The 17,245-nt window shown below is 30.0% G+C and overlaps 1 protein-coding gene across 4 annotated transcripts; it reads right to left on the bottom strand.

The window, feature by feature from the left end:
- Nucleotides 1–11,117: 11,117 nt before the first annotated feature.
- On the bottom strand, nucleotides 11,118–15,925 carry LOC107938594 (homeobox-leucine zipper protein HDG5-like). Of its 4 annotated transcripts, none has more exons than XM_016871814.2 (12): nucleotides 15,719–15,925; nucleotides 15,171–15,335; nucleotides 14,938–15,080; nucleotides 14,729–14,846; nucleotides 14,147–14,329; nucleotides 13,385–13,831; nucleotides 13,196–13,294; nucleotides 12,903–13,121; nucleotides 12,654–12,822; nucleotides 12,300–12,568; nucleotides 11,938–12,033; nucleotides 11,118–11,859 (listed from the first exon to the last, which is right to left on the bottom strand). In XM_016871814.2, the coding sequence occupies exons 1-12, from the start codon at nucleotides 15,917–15,919 to the stop codon at nucleotides 11,443–11,445; spliced, it is 2,526 nt and encodes an 841-aa protein (XP_016727303.2). In that variant the 5' UTR covers nucleotides 15,920–15,925; the 3' UTR covers nucleotides 11,118–11,442. The 4 variants fall into 4 exon arrangements, with proteins under 4 accessions (XP_016727303.2, XP_016727300.1, NP_001385379.1 ...); XM_016871811.2 differs by having other exon boundaries at nucleotides 15,171–15,345; nucleotides 15,719–15,859; NM_001398450.1 differs by having other exon boundaries at nucleotides 11,124–11,859; nucleotides 15,171–15,340; nucleotides 15,719–15,773.
- Between the last annotated feature and the right edge of the window lie 1,320 nt (nucleotides 15,926–17,245).

The raw sequence follows: 17,245 nt of genomic DNA, 5'->3' as shown, positions 1-17,245 counted from the left end.
GACATTTTACTATAATAAGATTTCACTTTAGACGTTATCTAGCAAAACAACATTTTCAATTTCAATACAATAGAGGGACTAAATCCACAAGTATACCTTTTAATTTTTTAAATTTTATTTATAGTTTTCACATTTGGATGTGGGTGCCACCATGTTTTCACATCTGACAAAGTAAAGGGAGGGGCCTCTCACCAAATTCTATTTTGTTTATTTATCTATATTTTATGAGCTACCTGCTTTAGTGATAAGGCACAAAATGAGAGGCCAATTTTGGGTTTAGGGCACCATAGAATATGAAGATTCTCCATTTTTGTCACTTTGTCAGCTCAACCTTTTGGTTTTTATTTTAATTTTCCTGACAACTGTTTCTCAAGTATTCTTTTCTTCTTGTACTTTTTAGCTAATTTCTTAGAATAATTAATTTAATTTCTTTATTTTATTTTTTTAAATATATTAAATTTGGATTATTAGAATCTTTTAAATTCCCCACCTCAGCAATGACAGCCTTTCCTTTCCCCAAAAACACCTTATCTATGGAATTTATGGACAAAACTTTAGGTGGAACCATGATGTCATGATTCACCCAAACATGAATAAATGTTAGGGAATACATGCCCATATACAAATTTCCTATATTGTTTCAAATAATTTTCTAAAAAAAAATTAAAATATAGGTAAAAAAAATGAAAAAGAAAAACCCCACTAGGATGTAATTTTCAACTTAATAGAAAGATACTAATCTATGCTGATAGTTTTTTTTTAATAATAATAATTTTTTATGATAAAATATATTATTAAACCAAAATTCCTCATGTCCTATCCTTTGATTGGTATAAAATTTTATATTATTAAATCAAAAAATGGAAACTATTAAGGAATCTAAATAATTTTTTTAATTAATGACAATGACTTAATTAAGTACAACTTTAACCTATAAAAACTTACGTATATTCTCGTTTAGAGTTAGGGTATGCTGCAAATCTTAAAAGAGAAAAAATAAGTTAATAGTGACATTTACAGGTCACTAGAACAGTTAATGAACAAAGGTTAAGTAAATAATTTTATATTAGATAAAACTCAAAATATAATTTTACCAAAAACTTTTATCTGATCACTTAAATCTGTTTTTAATGGTAGGACTTTTATTGTTTTCCATTTTGATAATTAATATTTCAAAAAGAGTTTAAATATTTTTTTAATAAAAATATTAATTAAAATATCAATTTTTTAAAAGATGTTGACATGACAATTCGCATTGCAATCCACATGTATTTTATGCTAACATATAACTGTCTAACTTATATGTCATGTCAAAAAATAATTTAAAATTTTAAAAATATTCAGAAATAAAAATAATTTAAAAACTCAAAAAAAAGTTCATAAATTTTTTAAAAAATTGAATGAAGTATTCGTGGATTGCCATGTAGGTTGTTGTGTTTAAAAATTTAACATTTTAGTCAGCATTTTTTCTAAAAAAACAAATTTACTATTTCTGAAATGTTAATAGTTAAATTCAATGCTTTTTAAAGGATAAAGATCAAATTTAACTAAAAAAAGAAGAAGAAATAAAGGACAAATTAAAAAAAAATAAAAACACTAAGGGCTAAATTTATTATTATGCATCTATAATACTCGGTAGATGAATATATTACACACCAAAATCTACTCCAACTTAGGTGATTCAAAACTTTCCTAACTAATTAACATTGATATCAAATCAACTAAAATGGAGGATCTAATTGCTTTATTTTTTGATGTTCTATCTTTCCTAATTTTCGTATCATTTGTTGGGTCCATTTTGCTGAAAGGACTAGACATAACTCAAATGATTTTTCAAACCCCCAACAAGAAAAATAATAACCCTATGGTCTAATGCCATGCATCTCTCAATTCCTTTGAAGGGTTTTTGATTGCATGAAACAGTAAAGATTTTGAGGAAAGTTGTCAATGTATAAACATACATCTCATTCTCAGCTTATTTATATCAACAAAATAAAAGAAATTAAAATTTTAAAAACTTTAAAATTAAGTTAATTGAAAATAATGAAATTTAAAATTTTTTTTTACCATTACCGATTGAGTAGCAGAAATGTGCTTGTCGTCGAAACAAATAAAAGAACTTGTCATTCATGAAAATCTAATCGAAATGACTAATCTACGAATTACAAATGCATTGGAAAATTTCGAACAAATCTTAAAAAAATTGGGAGAATTGAGAGTTTAGAGAGAACAGAGAGAGTTGGATTTTAGTGAAAAAAAATGAAAAATGGATTGGTATTCATAGAAAATTAAGGTTACCGTTGGACTGTTTAAAAAATTTACTATTGAAGCGTTTGAATTTGTATTGTTGGAAAAAAGCATACGTGCTTTGACACACACACTCTCTAAAATCGACTTATTTATTTAAATCTTCAAAAACAACCTAAATGACCAATTTAAAAAAAGATATTTGGCCTATTTAACCGTTCGCCTCACTTTATAATAATAATAATAATTCAGCAAAAGTTTGGTGGTTTGGATGAATAAAAAACGCAAATATTTAAAGAATAAAAATAAAAATAATTCATCTATACAAAAGCTTAACTTCAGCTATGGACCTTTATTATTTATCCATTAATATTTAAATAAAATAAGAAAAAAATTTAAAAAATCCTCACATAATAAAATGAATATGTAAGCTGACAGTGGTGTTTCCTAGATGATAAAAAGGGAAAAGAATGAAGATCTAAAATATTAGTAGAAAACTATTTAACTACCAACAATCATTAGCAGCATGATCGTGTATTTGATCATCACCTTGATTGACTTGGACGAGTAGTGTCTCATTTTCTTCGCCAAAGATGACTTCCTTCGGAGGAACCTCCTCCGATGCTTGCATTCTCCACCAGCATCATCTTCGGAACGACGGGTTGGGGAGCTGGTGCCGATGATTCGGGTGCCTAGTTCCACAACCCTCGCCGGTTCCTCTTCATTCTCTTCGGCAAGTAAATGCGGAGGAGGGCAGTGCGAATCATCATCGTCTTCCCACTTTTCGATATCCAAACCCCATTCATTATAATCAACACCTGCCATTGCTAAAACTTCAATTGACACCGTCATGATTAATTCATCAACTTCTGCTATGTCTATGAGTTTTTTTCCCTCTAATTTCACAACCGAAACTCCTATTTATATCCCAACAAAATTGAGTTCGACAAATAATTTTCTTGCTTTAATTTGAGTTCACGGATGGAGCATACAAATCAATGGAAGTTTTCTCTTCTGACGGACTTCGAAGGTTGAAAAATGAATGAGAACATATAAGAAATGACAGTACATTAAATTGAGGTCTTAAGACTTTTGATTCTCAAACTAATCGAAACCTATTCACAACTATAAGTTTTTAATCCAATTTATTTAATCAGTCGGTCCAATCCGATTTCAATTATAATATGTTTATGTAACTACACTTAAGTCTAAAATTCATATTTCGATATCAACAATCCGTTTATTTTAACCAAATTTCAAGTTTAAGTGTCATCATTATGAAAAAGAAAGATTAAAATAGGTTTGTTACTCCCTATATGATATTTTTAAATTTTAAAATTCAATTCTCCGATTTTTTCAATTTATTAATTTAATTATTATCATGGTAAATATTTTCTATCAAAATTTATCAACTTTAAATATAACTTAATTAAAATTGTAAATCAATAAACTTTAAAAAAAAATACTTACAATTTTAATACGAATGGGGTGGGGGAATGTTTGGATCAGCACACAATGGTAACCCAATTTCACTCACAAACACCCAACCTAACCAAATTTCGAGCTTGTCTGTCATTGTTATGAAAATAATAAATAATAAAAAATTCTATTTAGTCCTTTTATAAATGATAACAATAATAAATTAATATATAATCAAATCTATTTGACATTTAAAGAAATTATAATTCAATTTTAACCCCTTAAAAGAATTTTAGATTCACCTTTGTTCTAAAATGTAACTAAAAAAAACTAAATTAACAAAAAAATATAAACATTAAAAAATTTCCTATATTGTTTCAAATAATTTTCTAAAAAATTAAAAAATATAGGTAAAGAAAATGAAAAAGAAAAACCCCACTAGGATGTATTTTTCAACTTAATAGAAAGATACTAATATATGCTGATAGTTTTTTTTTAATAATTTTTTTATTTTTATATTATTAAACCAAAATTCATCATGTGCTATCATTTGATTTGATTGGTATAAAATTTTATATTATTAAACCAAAAAATGGAAACTATTAAGGGGTATAATTAATTTTTTTAATTAATGACAAGGACTTAATTAAGTACGAATTTTATATAATGACTCAATAAAAAACAACTTTAACATATAAAAACTTACGTATACTCTCGTTTAGAGTTAGGGTATGTTGCAAACCTTAAAAGAGAAAAAAGAAGTTAATGGTGACATTTACAGGTCACTAGAACAGTTAATAAACAAAGATTAAGTAAATAATTTTATATTAGATAGAAGTCAAAATATAATTTTACCAAAAACTTTTATCTATCACTTAAATCTGTTTTTAACGGTAGGATTTTAACTTTGATTCTTACTTAAATGTTAGTGAAAAATTATGGCCTAACCAATACCCCATGACTAAGTTTGCTAGCTATTTTTCCAAGTATTTGAGCAATTTTGCCATATTTGTTGTCTAGAAGGTTTGATCTGCTCAAAGATGTCAACAAGTGGGCTACTATTAATGTTGATTTCTTCTTTCTTAAAAAAATTGATTTAGTAAATAGAAAATGATTGTCTTAAGCAAAGACGCATAGCTTTAACAAAGTACTGACTTGGGTTTTTCTTTTTTCTTTTTTTTTTTTGAGGATTTTTTTAATATATTTATTAATTTACTCTTAATTTTTTAAACTCTTAACTTATGATTAGTTTTTAATGTGCAAATCTTTTATTAAATTGACTTTTATTGTTTTTCAAAAGTTAAAATTTGATAATTAATATTTCAAAAAGAGTTTAAATAATTTTTTAATAAAAATGTTAATTAAAATATTAATTTTTTAAAAGATGTTGACATGACAATCCGCATTGCAATCCACGTGTATGTTATGCTAACATATAACTGTTTGTCTTATATGTCATGTTAAAAAATAATTTAAAATTTTAAAAATATTCAGAAATAAAAAGAATTTAAAAACTCAAAAAAAGTTCATAAAATTTTTAAAAAATTGAATGAAGTATTCGGTCCTGTTTAAAAATTTAATATTTTAGTCAGTATTTTTACTAAAAAAAGCAATTTTATTATTTCTGAAATGTTAATGATTAAATTCAACGCTTTTTAAAAGGGCTAAATTTATTATTGTGCATTTATAATACTCGGTAGATGAATATATTACACACCTAAATCTACTCGAACATAGGTGATTCAAAACTTTCCTAACTAACATTGATATCAAATCAACTAAAATGGAGGATCTAATTGCTTTATAATTTGATGTGCTATCTTTCCTAATTTTCGAATCATTTGTTGGGTCCATTTTGCTAAAAGGACTAGACATAACTCAAATGATTTTTCAAACCTCCAACAAGAAAAATAATAACCCTATGGTCCAATGCCATGCATCTCTCAAATTCTTTTGAAGGGTTTATGATTGCATGAAACAGCAAAGATTTTGAGGAAAGTTGTCAATGTTTTTGTTGAAAGGGCCATGTTTGTGGGACATAATTACTATTTACTTCACAAACCCCAAATTCATGACATGATTAACTTCAATATGTTTTCCTTTTTGTCTTAAAATTTAGAAAACAACTGTGTTTGAAATTAACATAAAAGTGAGGTAAATAACCGACACCTCTTTTAACCAAAGAATGGTTAATTGAAGTTTGGCTCGATTTGAATTATAGATTTAAATTTATCTATAATTGTGAAGTTCGAAATTTTTTTTGATTAAATTCGAGATTTTGTTATATATTTTTATGGGAGTTAAAGAAAATTACCATTATATCAGCTTATACTTTTATAGTTTTAGGACTAAATTGAAAATTGAATATTTGAGTGAAAACTATAAATTTATAAAAGTTATGGGGTTTAAAACAAAAAATTTCAATTGATGCAGAGCCCTTGCCTGCCTCCTCCTTTCACCCCTTTTCATCCATTTTCTTTATATAGCTAATCTAACTAAGTATTTACTTAAGTAATTAAAGAGGAAGAAAAAGTTAAATTCTAAGTTAAATGGGCTTTAAAACAAGCCTTGCTCTTCCATTTCAAATTCAACCTTAGACCCAACACTTATAATTACAGTTATTTTTCTCCTCATCATATAAAAAAAGGTCTTGCATTTTTTTAATTGGTCAAAAATTAATTAGATTATATTCTAATTATATATTTCATATACACCTTTTTCATTAAAAAAATACTAAATATTATAAGAAAAATAAAAATATTATAGACAATTAGATTTATGGCACACCACAATAGATGAAAAAAAGTTTATACAACAATTATACTTAATTTTTTTATATAAAAATTAAATTTTTTTATATGACAGTGTCTTTCGTTATTGATTTATGAAAAAATATGAAAAATACAAAAATGCTCACATATGGATTTTTTTGGTAATTTCATAACTGAGTTAAAATATGGTTAATAGTGATACCAACTTAGTAAAAAATAGTCCTTTTTAGGTTCGTTATTTTTGGTTATTCTTCTTAACAATGTTGTCTTTAAGGTTCAAATCTAAGTTGTCCTCTTGAGACTGCAAAATAATTTACAATTATACCCAACACTTATTCATATTTATTTATTATTTTAATACATATATTAAAATTGTGACACCACACATGACACATCCAACACAATCATCGAATTTGAATGTGTGACAACACATTACAATACCAAAGCAACTCTAACCATTTCAACATAATTTCACCAGGTTCAATTCACATATACCAATAGCATATCAAATAAATCATTAATAAAATCATTTACATGCATTTATAAGGTTTTATATCTTATTTAATCTAATTACAGGGTCATGCTAAGTCAAAATCGGAGTTAGGACACAAATCCAAATTCTCTTGTCAAAATTCAAGATTAAGTCTCGAGATAAGGGATTTCATATCTCAAGATAGGCTGTAATTTATTTTGAAAATTTTAGCTTCGATATTTACTTGTCTCGAGACACTAAAGAGAGTGTCTCAAGGCAAAGTCTCTTATGTCTGAAGGCTAACCTGTAACAGCCTGATTTTTAGTGGTAACGAAAACGGTGACTCGAAGTCACCAATTCTAATGAGTAAGCTCGTAAATTTTATTATTTAGTATTTACGAGTCAAGTGTGGTTTTAGGAAGATTTTTGAATTAATAATTTGTGCTTTACAAGAATTTATTAGGTTAAGTGGTTTGGAAAACGAGGTATTGTTACCTTGATTTTATAAACCGAGCCATAAACATTTTTATGAATATTTATGGAGTGCCAATAAGGTAGTATTAAATTTTCGTTAGAAAATTTTATCGTTTCGATAGTTAATTAATTAAAAAGGACTAACTTAAAAAAAAGGTGCAAAACTTACTAATTAAAGAAATAGTGATTAAATGGCTTAAATGGTAAATAAGGAGGACTTAAAAAGTAAATTAGTCTAAAGGAAATGCCTGAGGCGGCATAAGCATAAAAAAATTAATAAAATGATGTAATTCAAGAGCAAACTTGGAAATAAATGAAATTTAAACATCAAATTCAAAATCTAAAAGTTTCTAGACCATTTCTTCTCCAATTTTCTGTCCAAAAACACCATTTAAGATCTCTTAAGGTAGGTTTTCATATTTTGGCTTCATGTAAGTTTAATGCTTGCCATTTTCTTGAAATTTTGGTGTTTTTGAGACTTTTACAATTAGGTCCAACTATCTATTTCATTAGTTTTTGATTTTATTGGAGATTTTGAAAGTTACCATTGAGTAATACTGAATTTTTTTGATGAATTAATATGAATTTGGAGCTTTAATTTTGTTATATGATGATTTTATAAAGTGAGTTTGATAGATGTTGATTTTAGGACTAAATTGTGATATTAGGGTTTGGTATTAAATTATATTTATAAAGGGCTGTATGATGGACTAGAATATTTAGATAAATTGTCAATTGAGAAAAATCAGCTCATTTGATAGACTAATTAGTAAGGGACTAAATTGTAAAAATTGTAAAAGTTGGGGTAATTGTGTCATTTAGAAAATTGAGGGGTATTAATTGTGAATTGAATTGAAACTGAAATATATGCTAATGAATGGATAATTTTATATTTTAGATCAAGAGCCCGTAGACATTCGTGAAAAAGGAAAATTAGCAGAATAGTCGCTAAACTATTACAAATTTTACAATTCAATCCAGGTAAGTTCGTATGGTTAAACTTCAATGTTTATATATTAAATTGATGAATGATATTATGTATTTATTCATATCTATTGTTGAAAATAAAAATTATTGTTAAAATTATGAAATTGAATTGAATATTCAAAACGAGTGGAACGCGAGATTGAGTACAATCGTTCTGTGGCGAAAGACATTAAAGGAAGAATTGATGGAAAATTACCCAAGTACACCAAATTTCAGCATTTGTTGCGAACTTTTGTGTTTACTTTCCGTTTAGCTCTCGTGAGCTTCTGTTTAACTCATATGAGTTTCTGTTTAACCCTAATGGGTTTCCGTTTAGCTCTTTTGAGCTTCTGTTTAACCCTTACGGGTTTCCGTTCAGCTCCTATGAGCTTCCGTTCAACCCTTATGGGTTTCTGTTAGCACTTATGTGCTTCTGTGCAGCCATTGGGCTTCTGAATACGATGTACTCATATCCGTAAATCGTTCTCTGATTTGGTAAGGATTGGTAAGTGAAATTATGAAATTACTATTGGAAGGCTTAGCGTTATTAGTGGAATTGTTATGAATTAAATACATTCATCAATTGAAGTTGTGATTGACAAGGAAAGTACATTGAATGAATTTATTTTAGATGATGTGTTATAGTAGGTTCGGTAAGTTTTATATTTAAGCCGTCAAACTTACTAAGCTTTTTTAAGCTTACTTGTATTGTTAAATATTCTTCTAGGTTAATGTGAGGCCGGGAGATCGGATCAACACATAAAGCCACACTATCCAACTTATTCCGGTAGTTTTTGCAACATATATTATGGTTTATATGGCATGTATAGGGTTGGATTGGTTTGTGCAAATGTTAAGAATTACATTTTCTTATATTCCTAATCAACTTATTTATGTATGGTTTAATTATGTTTGATATATGTAACACCCTCAACCCGTATCCCTCGCCGGAATCGGGTTACGAAGCATTACCGGAGATTACAGATCAAATAGACAGAAATCTCAAACATTTTATATCATCAAAACAAGTCATCAAAGCATCATTTTAATCCAAATTATAAACTCTCCAAAATAGATTTTATAACTTCATTTACAATCAAACCACAAAATAACTAATATTTAGACACTCTAGGTACATGCCGACACAAAGAAATAAACATCACCATATTTGAGTTCGGGATTGTTGTTGGATGCTAAATCAGCGATCAAACTTAAGTACTTAACCTGCGCATGAAAAATAAAACCGTACGCTGAGTAAAAGCTTAGTGGTATTTCTATAATCCGAATATTTAAAAAAAAACAATAAAATATGTATAATAAAATGTTAAGCACAATTGAACATTTAAAATCACACAATACTCGATTTTCATCACTTGCTATATATAATACCTTTCCATAATTTATTCACGTATCATTTAAACAATGGCACTATCCATTCCACAATCAATTTATGAGTATATAACTCACGTATTCCATGTATTTACAACATATTTCACATTCTATTTTCAGTTTACTATCTCATATTCTTATTCTTATTCCACTATCTCACCTTTCCCTTTGCTTTTCGACATCCTGGCTTTGTCTTTAGTTACTTACGGAAAATTTAGATGCGCAAATTCATTAGTTTCTACAATTTGAACATAAAAACATTCTAATTAAGCATAAATGTATCTTATTCATTTTTGTCCCTATAAACCCCAAATATACAAAATACTTGTTTCTCACAATTTTCCCGTTCAAATTTAAATCTTGCTTAATAAATATACTACAGGGCCTCCTACTATCGTTATTCATTACCAATCCTCAAAGCTTTTATTCTTTACAAATTAGTCCCTACTTAAACTTAATTTAACTATATAATCTAAGCTTGATTCAAGCTTAATTTAACACATTTTACAACAATTTCAACATATTCTATTATAATCTAATCTATTATAAACATGTATGAATTTTAATCTCTAACCTTTAATTTTTCCCAAGCTTTCATCAATGGAAATTTCATATAAATACTTACTAATTCACTAGACTAACTACTAACGAAAATCCTATTGAAATTTTAAGGAAAAGAACTCACTAATACTTGATGCAAGGTGCGACAATGGTGGCTTGTTGAAGGAATATTTTCTTTCTTTCTATTGTTTGTTGTCTTAGCTGAACAAGGAAGAAGAGAATTGAATTTCTCTTTCATCCTACCACTTTCATATTTACATGCATGATTAGCCTAATATTTAACTTAATTATTTCACTAATCAATGGTTAATTAAAGCATAAGATTAGTTAGTGGAAAATGATGACAATACTGATAATTAATCATGTGTCATAATTTAAAAATGGTTTATTTGCTAATATAACTTTTTTTAATTACTATTTAAGGCACTCATTAAATATTTATATTTTAACAATTTATTAACTCAATTGAGATGACTTGAGTTATAGAATCTCCAAGGAGATCCCAAAGTCATTAACTCTATAAACATTCTGCTAATGGATTATGCTACTTGCTCCTCTATGTTAGTATTTATTAAGTTACATCGAAAAAATAAAGTTAAATCCCAACATATATTTTTAAAAAAACTCACTAATACAAATATAAATACCTTTACTATATTAGAATTTATAGGATAACATATCAATGGATATTTATTTATGGTTGCTATAGGATCCTGCAGACCAACGGATATCTTCTATTAGTATATGACAGTTTTATTGATAATCTAAACTTCAGCATAACAAAAGGACTAAAATCATAATAAGATCAGCACAAATGATTAAGTCAAATACTTAGGTTTATTATAACTATAAAAATTAACAAAAAAAGGGCAAGAAAGCTGAAGTCAATACCCGAACCACCCACCCTTGCTAATTGGTGGCCTTTACCATTAAAAGCAAAGGGTCACAATTGGTGCGCTCTTGACTTCACCTATACCCCCCCAAGTTTTCAAATTTAACCCTCCATCATCATTACACTCTTTATTTACCACATTAAAATTACTATAAATCCCAGTGCACGATTTTCAGTACAATTACCAATAACTTCCTCAATTAGTTAACAAAATTAAGGATGTTATGGGTAATTCACGAATCACCAACACCCTATTTTTCTTTACCATTGTCACCTTCATTGCAAGACCCGATGCAATTGCTACTCAAAGCACTACTGATTTGTTGAACGGTGGTGCATAAATGATTGTTAATGGCTGCAATGCTCGACAGATTGATCTTTGCTGATGGTATTGTGCTGGCTAGAACTTGAAGTCCAACGGTGAGTAAACTCCCTGTTGTAATATTATGCCCATTTGCTTCGTCCTTACACCCACCATCATTCACCAGTTCCATTGGGGTTATAAAAAAGCCTAACGGAAGCAATGGGATACACGACGGGTCCTCGCCGCTCATCGCCAGCTGAACGGAATCGACGTCTACGGTTGAGTACACGACGAGGCTGCCGGATTTGTTGGTGCAGCTCTCTTGTAGCATTAGGTCTACGTGTTGTGATGAGTTGCTGGAAACCTGTGCATTTCAAGCTTATAGGGTTTTAGTTCCATGTCGAAAAAAGGGGGGGGGGTGTAGAAAATTGAAGTGAATTACGTTGATTCTAAGGAGTGAAATGCAATTTCCAGGATGGGAACCATTAGCAATATGAGCCACTTCATGTAAGGCATTCCCATTTGATAGCACCTCCAGCTGCATCATAGTATATTACCAAGTTTAGCATCATAATATAACATACCAAAACACCTATAATTATAGAAAAAAATGAAGTAAAATGGGTGTTTTAATCTTTTATTTTTTTTACATCATCTTAAATGGAACACATTTACTAGCAAGTATTATCAGTTTGATTTTAATAGATAATATAAAAGCATAGAGTGAAATTTAAAGTATAGGGGTTAAATTTGGAAAATGAGTATTGTAGAACAAAATTAAACCATAGAACAAGTAAATGGAACCTGAGCTCGGCGGCGTTCATCCCTCAAAAGATCGAAGACATGGTGGTGAGGATAAGGCAGCCAAGTGGTGGACACAGCACAAAGAATGAGACCATTGGGTTGACCTGCTTCACTCACTTTCCTTGTGGTGATTCTAACAGTATCATCGGTGGAATCAGGAACAGCTGTCCAAACCTGACCACTGCAACTGCTGATGTTCACACAGAATGTTCTTATCATCCTTTGGGACAGTCTCATTAGATTTTTCCTTGCTTCTGGTGATGGTATCACTGTTTGTGACAACAATATTTGTGTAATGTGAATCTCATGGTATTGAAAAACCAAATAAAAAAGACATGACAATATGTTAAGAACCTCCAATGTCGGGGATATTAGTGGCCATGAGACTAGCAACCCTTTCGCATTGTCTCTCTAAAACAGCTAACCAACGATTTGCTCCAAATGCCATCCCACTGTGTACGAAGTGGCTGAATATTTGATGGATTGGTTTCTCTTCTATCTCTGCATGTTCTACCCACGTTACCTGCATATTTTCAGTATGCAAAAGTTATTCAATTTTAAAAAAATCTAAACTTAAAAGTTCTAAAAATTGAATGGACGAACCCTTGAGTAGCCATTAGGCATGTCTTGAATCAAACAACCAGAAGGCCTTCTTTTGTATAAAGGAAATGATGTTTGTAAACTGTTATGAAAGCCATCGAGTGGGAAATCAACGATTGCCCAATATGTTTCATCTTCCACATTTTGTTGTTGGCAATATCGTAGGAAATATGCCTCTCGCGTGGGCACCAATGGCGACAGCACATGCAATTCAGCATACATCTGCACAAATAAAACAATATTAAGACGGATTATTACACATAAAATTGAATTAACCTTCTGATACGAGTTGATACCAATTGAAGGCAACCGTTGGTTCCCGAAACACCTTGTGATATAACTTGAACACATTTGGCTCTAGCTACTATCGAAGGAAATAGCTCCATCCATTTGTGCTACAATAAGGAAAACACACACATTTTAAAACGATATTGTTGTAATTAACTATAGTATTATATGAAATTATAAGGAAATGGGAAGCTTACGGCATTCACAAAAGCATCTACCAAAGTGATGCTATTCATTATAACCACTGAACTATCACGGCTAGCTTCGGTCCTGAATTCACTTGAGCGTTGCTTCAGATTTAGTGGCCAGTGGAACATTCGGGAATGTTCGTCGAGGTTAAGCACTTCCTTCCCGGTTTTGTTGTTACGAACCCAAAGGGGTTCGTTCGTTCGACACATCTTCACGAGTTCATCCGTGGCGGACATAGCGAGTTCCATTGCAATAGTTTTCTCCTCTTCCATTAAGATGAGGTTGTTATTGTCGAGATAAGAGGGTGTTTCGGACAAGATAGGAGGAGGCATAGGTTCAAGGAATTGTCTTGGATATATGTTCATGTCCAATTCCAATGAAGGTGGCATCAATTCACCCATTGTTTGAATTGGCCGACCGATGTAGCGTGAAGCTATGGCGCACACACGTTCCAACTGTCCAAACATATATTATATTGAGGGATAATACATATGATGGTAAAAGTATTATGTCACTCTTATAGATTTTACTTCTTCTATTTAAAAAAATGGATAAATTAGTCATTATACATAAGATGAAAGAACAAATTAGACTTTTATGTTGAACAATAGAAATAAATAAAAATTTTAACAAAATGAGTAGTTTATTTTCTTATTTAATGTATATGGACTAATTTTCTTATTTTTTCAAGTATTGAGAGTAAAATGCAATCGTACTCTTACTACTACACAGTAGACATAGAGAAAAAGTAGAAATTTTGATGAAATAACCTCTTCACCAAGCCGAGCATTCTCAATACGAAGTTCATCGAAAGAAACCCCACCAGGCACTGGTGGACCACCACAATTTGGACAAACGAGTTTACTGAGTTCAGCTTGTAGCCTGTAAAACTCACTCTTCAAAGAATCATTCTCAGCTCTAAGTATCACATTCTCCGATCTATCTTGTTGAGCCTAAGCATTGAAAAACCAAAAGAGTGATAATGTGTTTAAGGGGTGGAATGAATGAATTTAGACATTAAGTGTAGTGAGAAGCACATGAGCAGGTAAAGGAGTTTAATGATGAAACCCCAGTAGTCCATATTAATGAATTACAGACTGTATAGTTTACAGATATACAAAGACTAACACAGCAGTGGAGTGGCCCCAAATTAAATAACATCCTTCGTTTTCTGCTCCTACCATTTTTCTCTAATAAAAGGGTATAGCTGTTTAGGGTTTTAGCTGGTTTTCATGCAAATGCCATCAATGCTTTTTCCTCGGGACTCGTTTTTTCTGTTTTGTGTTAAATAAAGATTAATTATGACGTGCTTACCATTTAAAACAGCAACGCTAAACAAAACACGGTTTTACCTTCATCTGAGTACGCCGGTTTTGAAACCAGAACTTGACTTGTCGTGGTTTCAGGCCAAGTTCTTGACTCAGTTTCATCCTTTGTTTGTCATCTGGATGAGGACATTCCTTAAAAACACTGCAAAAAACACCAACACCAACCTTCTTCTTTAAAAACACAAAGATTTCTTAGAATTTGATATATATTTTTAAAACAGAAATGAATTTACGCTTCCAGTTCTTGGATCTGATGAGCAGTGTGTCGATGGTAACGTTTTTTCTTCAATGGCTGCTCAGTGGTTTCTTGTAGTTCACTTTCGGAACCACTTTTCATCTCCTCTTTTCCTCTCAACGATGACCCATTTTCTTCTTTCTATTCAAAAATATATAATAAAAACATAAAATAAATGGTTTTTTTTCCTGTGTGTGTGAAATAACATGAAATAACAAAAAAAAAACTTACAGTGATCATAGGAGGTAAAGGCTCCAAAGGCAAGTAAGTGAAATTAGGGTTTTGAAATGTTGATGTAAATAAAGTTCCTGAAGACACCACCATATTCCCTCCCATTGATGAAATAGCTTCACAATCTGCATACATTTTTCTCCCTCTTTTTGTTGCTCTCACAGTCTTTGCTTCACTTGAAACACATTAAATATAAGCAAATATGTATCGCTCCATATACATATATAAACAAAGAATTATTGGGAAGAAGACAGTAACATATAAGAAAAGAGCAAATTATATAGTCTAAAATTAAGTGCTAAATAAGGTAAATGATGTGATCTTTTCCAAAATGAAAAAGACCACTGCTTCAGCTTCAAAAAAAAAAAAAAACCAAAAATATAAATTAAATTACAAAAAAAAACCACCCAAAAAAAGTTGAATGAAGGTGGCTTTACAATATACATTAATGAAAACCCACCATGAACCAAAGCTTGAGAAATTAAACCAAGCAGAAGAAAAAAAATGAAAAGTAAAATAATAAATAATAAAAATGTAGGAGTAAATACCACAACTAATCTTGTCGGTGTTTTCTTTTGCAGAAGAAGATGAAGAAAAAAAGAAATCTCTCCCTCTATTTCTTTTCTTTTCTTTGCTTTTTTACTTTGATTTGTATACCTAAAATAGACACTCACAGCTATGTCCCCTCCTTCTCTCTCTCTTTCTTCTCTCTTTTGCTTCTTCAAATCATATTTTGTTCTTAATTGCATTGCACATCCTTTATTTTACTGTCCAAATTTTGATTTTATCTTAGAATTCCAAAAAATAAGTAATTAAGTCCTTAAAATATGAGTATCCTATTAATTCTGTCATCAACTCATTAGCCTAGTTGTTGGCTTGGATTGGACGTGAAACTGAAACTAAAAAAATCATAGTGGAGCATGTTCAAAATATGTGGATCAAATTGTAAAGACTTTGGAGGTCCCTATACTAATCCATTAGATCAAAGAATAAACTAGTTGTTTCTGTTAAAATTCCATCAATTTCTACTATTAAAAACTAGCTTAGGTAATGGAATAATTAGGCAGTTACACGTGACGTGTCATGTATACCTCATGGTGATATACAGAGACTAGTTTTTAATGGTAGAAATAAGTGAACTTTTAAACCAAAAGAACCAGCTTGCTCTTTGATATAACGTCTATGGACTAATTTTCCCATTTTATGAGTAAAAGAAACAAATTGCAATCTAACTCACAGTGACATTGTTATTGTACTTGTGGCATGGGGTAACCGGGAAATTTTAACTTCAACTCCAAACTGCAATTTGAAACCTAAATTGATAGCTAAACTGCGAGAATGACTTAATTGATATAAAACATAAAACTTAGAAAACAGAATTGAAATATTTAAAATCTAAAGTACAAATTAGAAGACATTTAATGCAATTAAATACAAATTTTAATACAAGGATATTGTAACTGCGGTTTCAAATAAATCCAAATTTTATTACAGTCTGATCCTCTTTCCATACGTTTCCCAAAATGAAAAAAAAAGGTAATAGAAAGTCAAACAATTTTAAAATTGATGTTTTCCTTAATCCACGCACATGCCAATATCGTGAAGTTAAAGTTCCTCTGATTTTGATTCCTTATTTACTTTCACGCTCTCTTTTCGCGGACGTTATTTTTGCTGTTGTAGTTTTTTTTACTCGGGTTAAAAACAAAGTCAAAAAGAAAAATTTAGGAAGTAAAAAGTCAATGTTGTCAAATGATCGTAGCTGTCCATTAGGAATTGTGGCTAGAAAATGTCAAACGTAAAAGGATCAAAGCCGTCCGTTTCTTTTAGAAGTGGACCCCCAAAAGAAATATCAAAGTTAGTGAATAATATTAAATATTAGGGTAAACTATACCCATGGTCACTTTTGTTTACCTTAGGTTACATTTCAGTCACTTATGTTTGAAATATTACGTTTTAGTCACTTACGTTATTGTGTTGTAACATTTTAGTCACTGAGTCATTAATTGTCGTTAATGGTGTAATGGTAAGCTGACGTGGCACGTTAAATTATCATTTCAAATAAAAAATTAGGTTAA

This window comes from Gossypium hirsutum, chromosome D03 (assembly GCF_007990345.1).
Source record: "Gossypium hirsutum isolate 1008001.06 chromosome D03, Gossypium_hirsutum_v2.1, whole genome shotgun sequence".
NCBI lineage: Eukaryota > Viridiplantae > Streptophyta > Magnoliopsida > Malvales > Malvaceae > Gossypium > Gossypium hirsutum.
The sequence above is the reverse complement of the archived record's forward strand: the minus strand, read 5'-3'. Positions and strand labels throughout refer to the sequence as shown.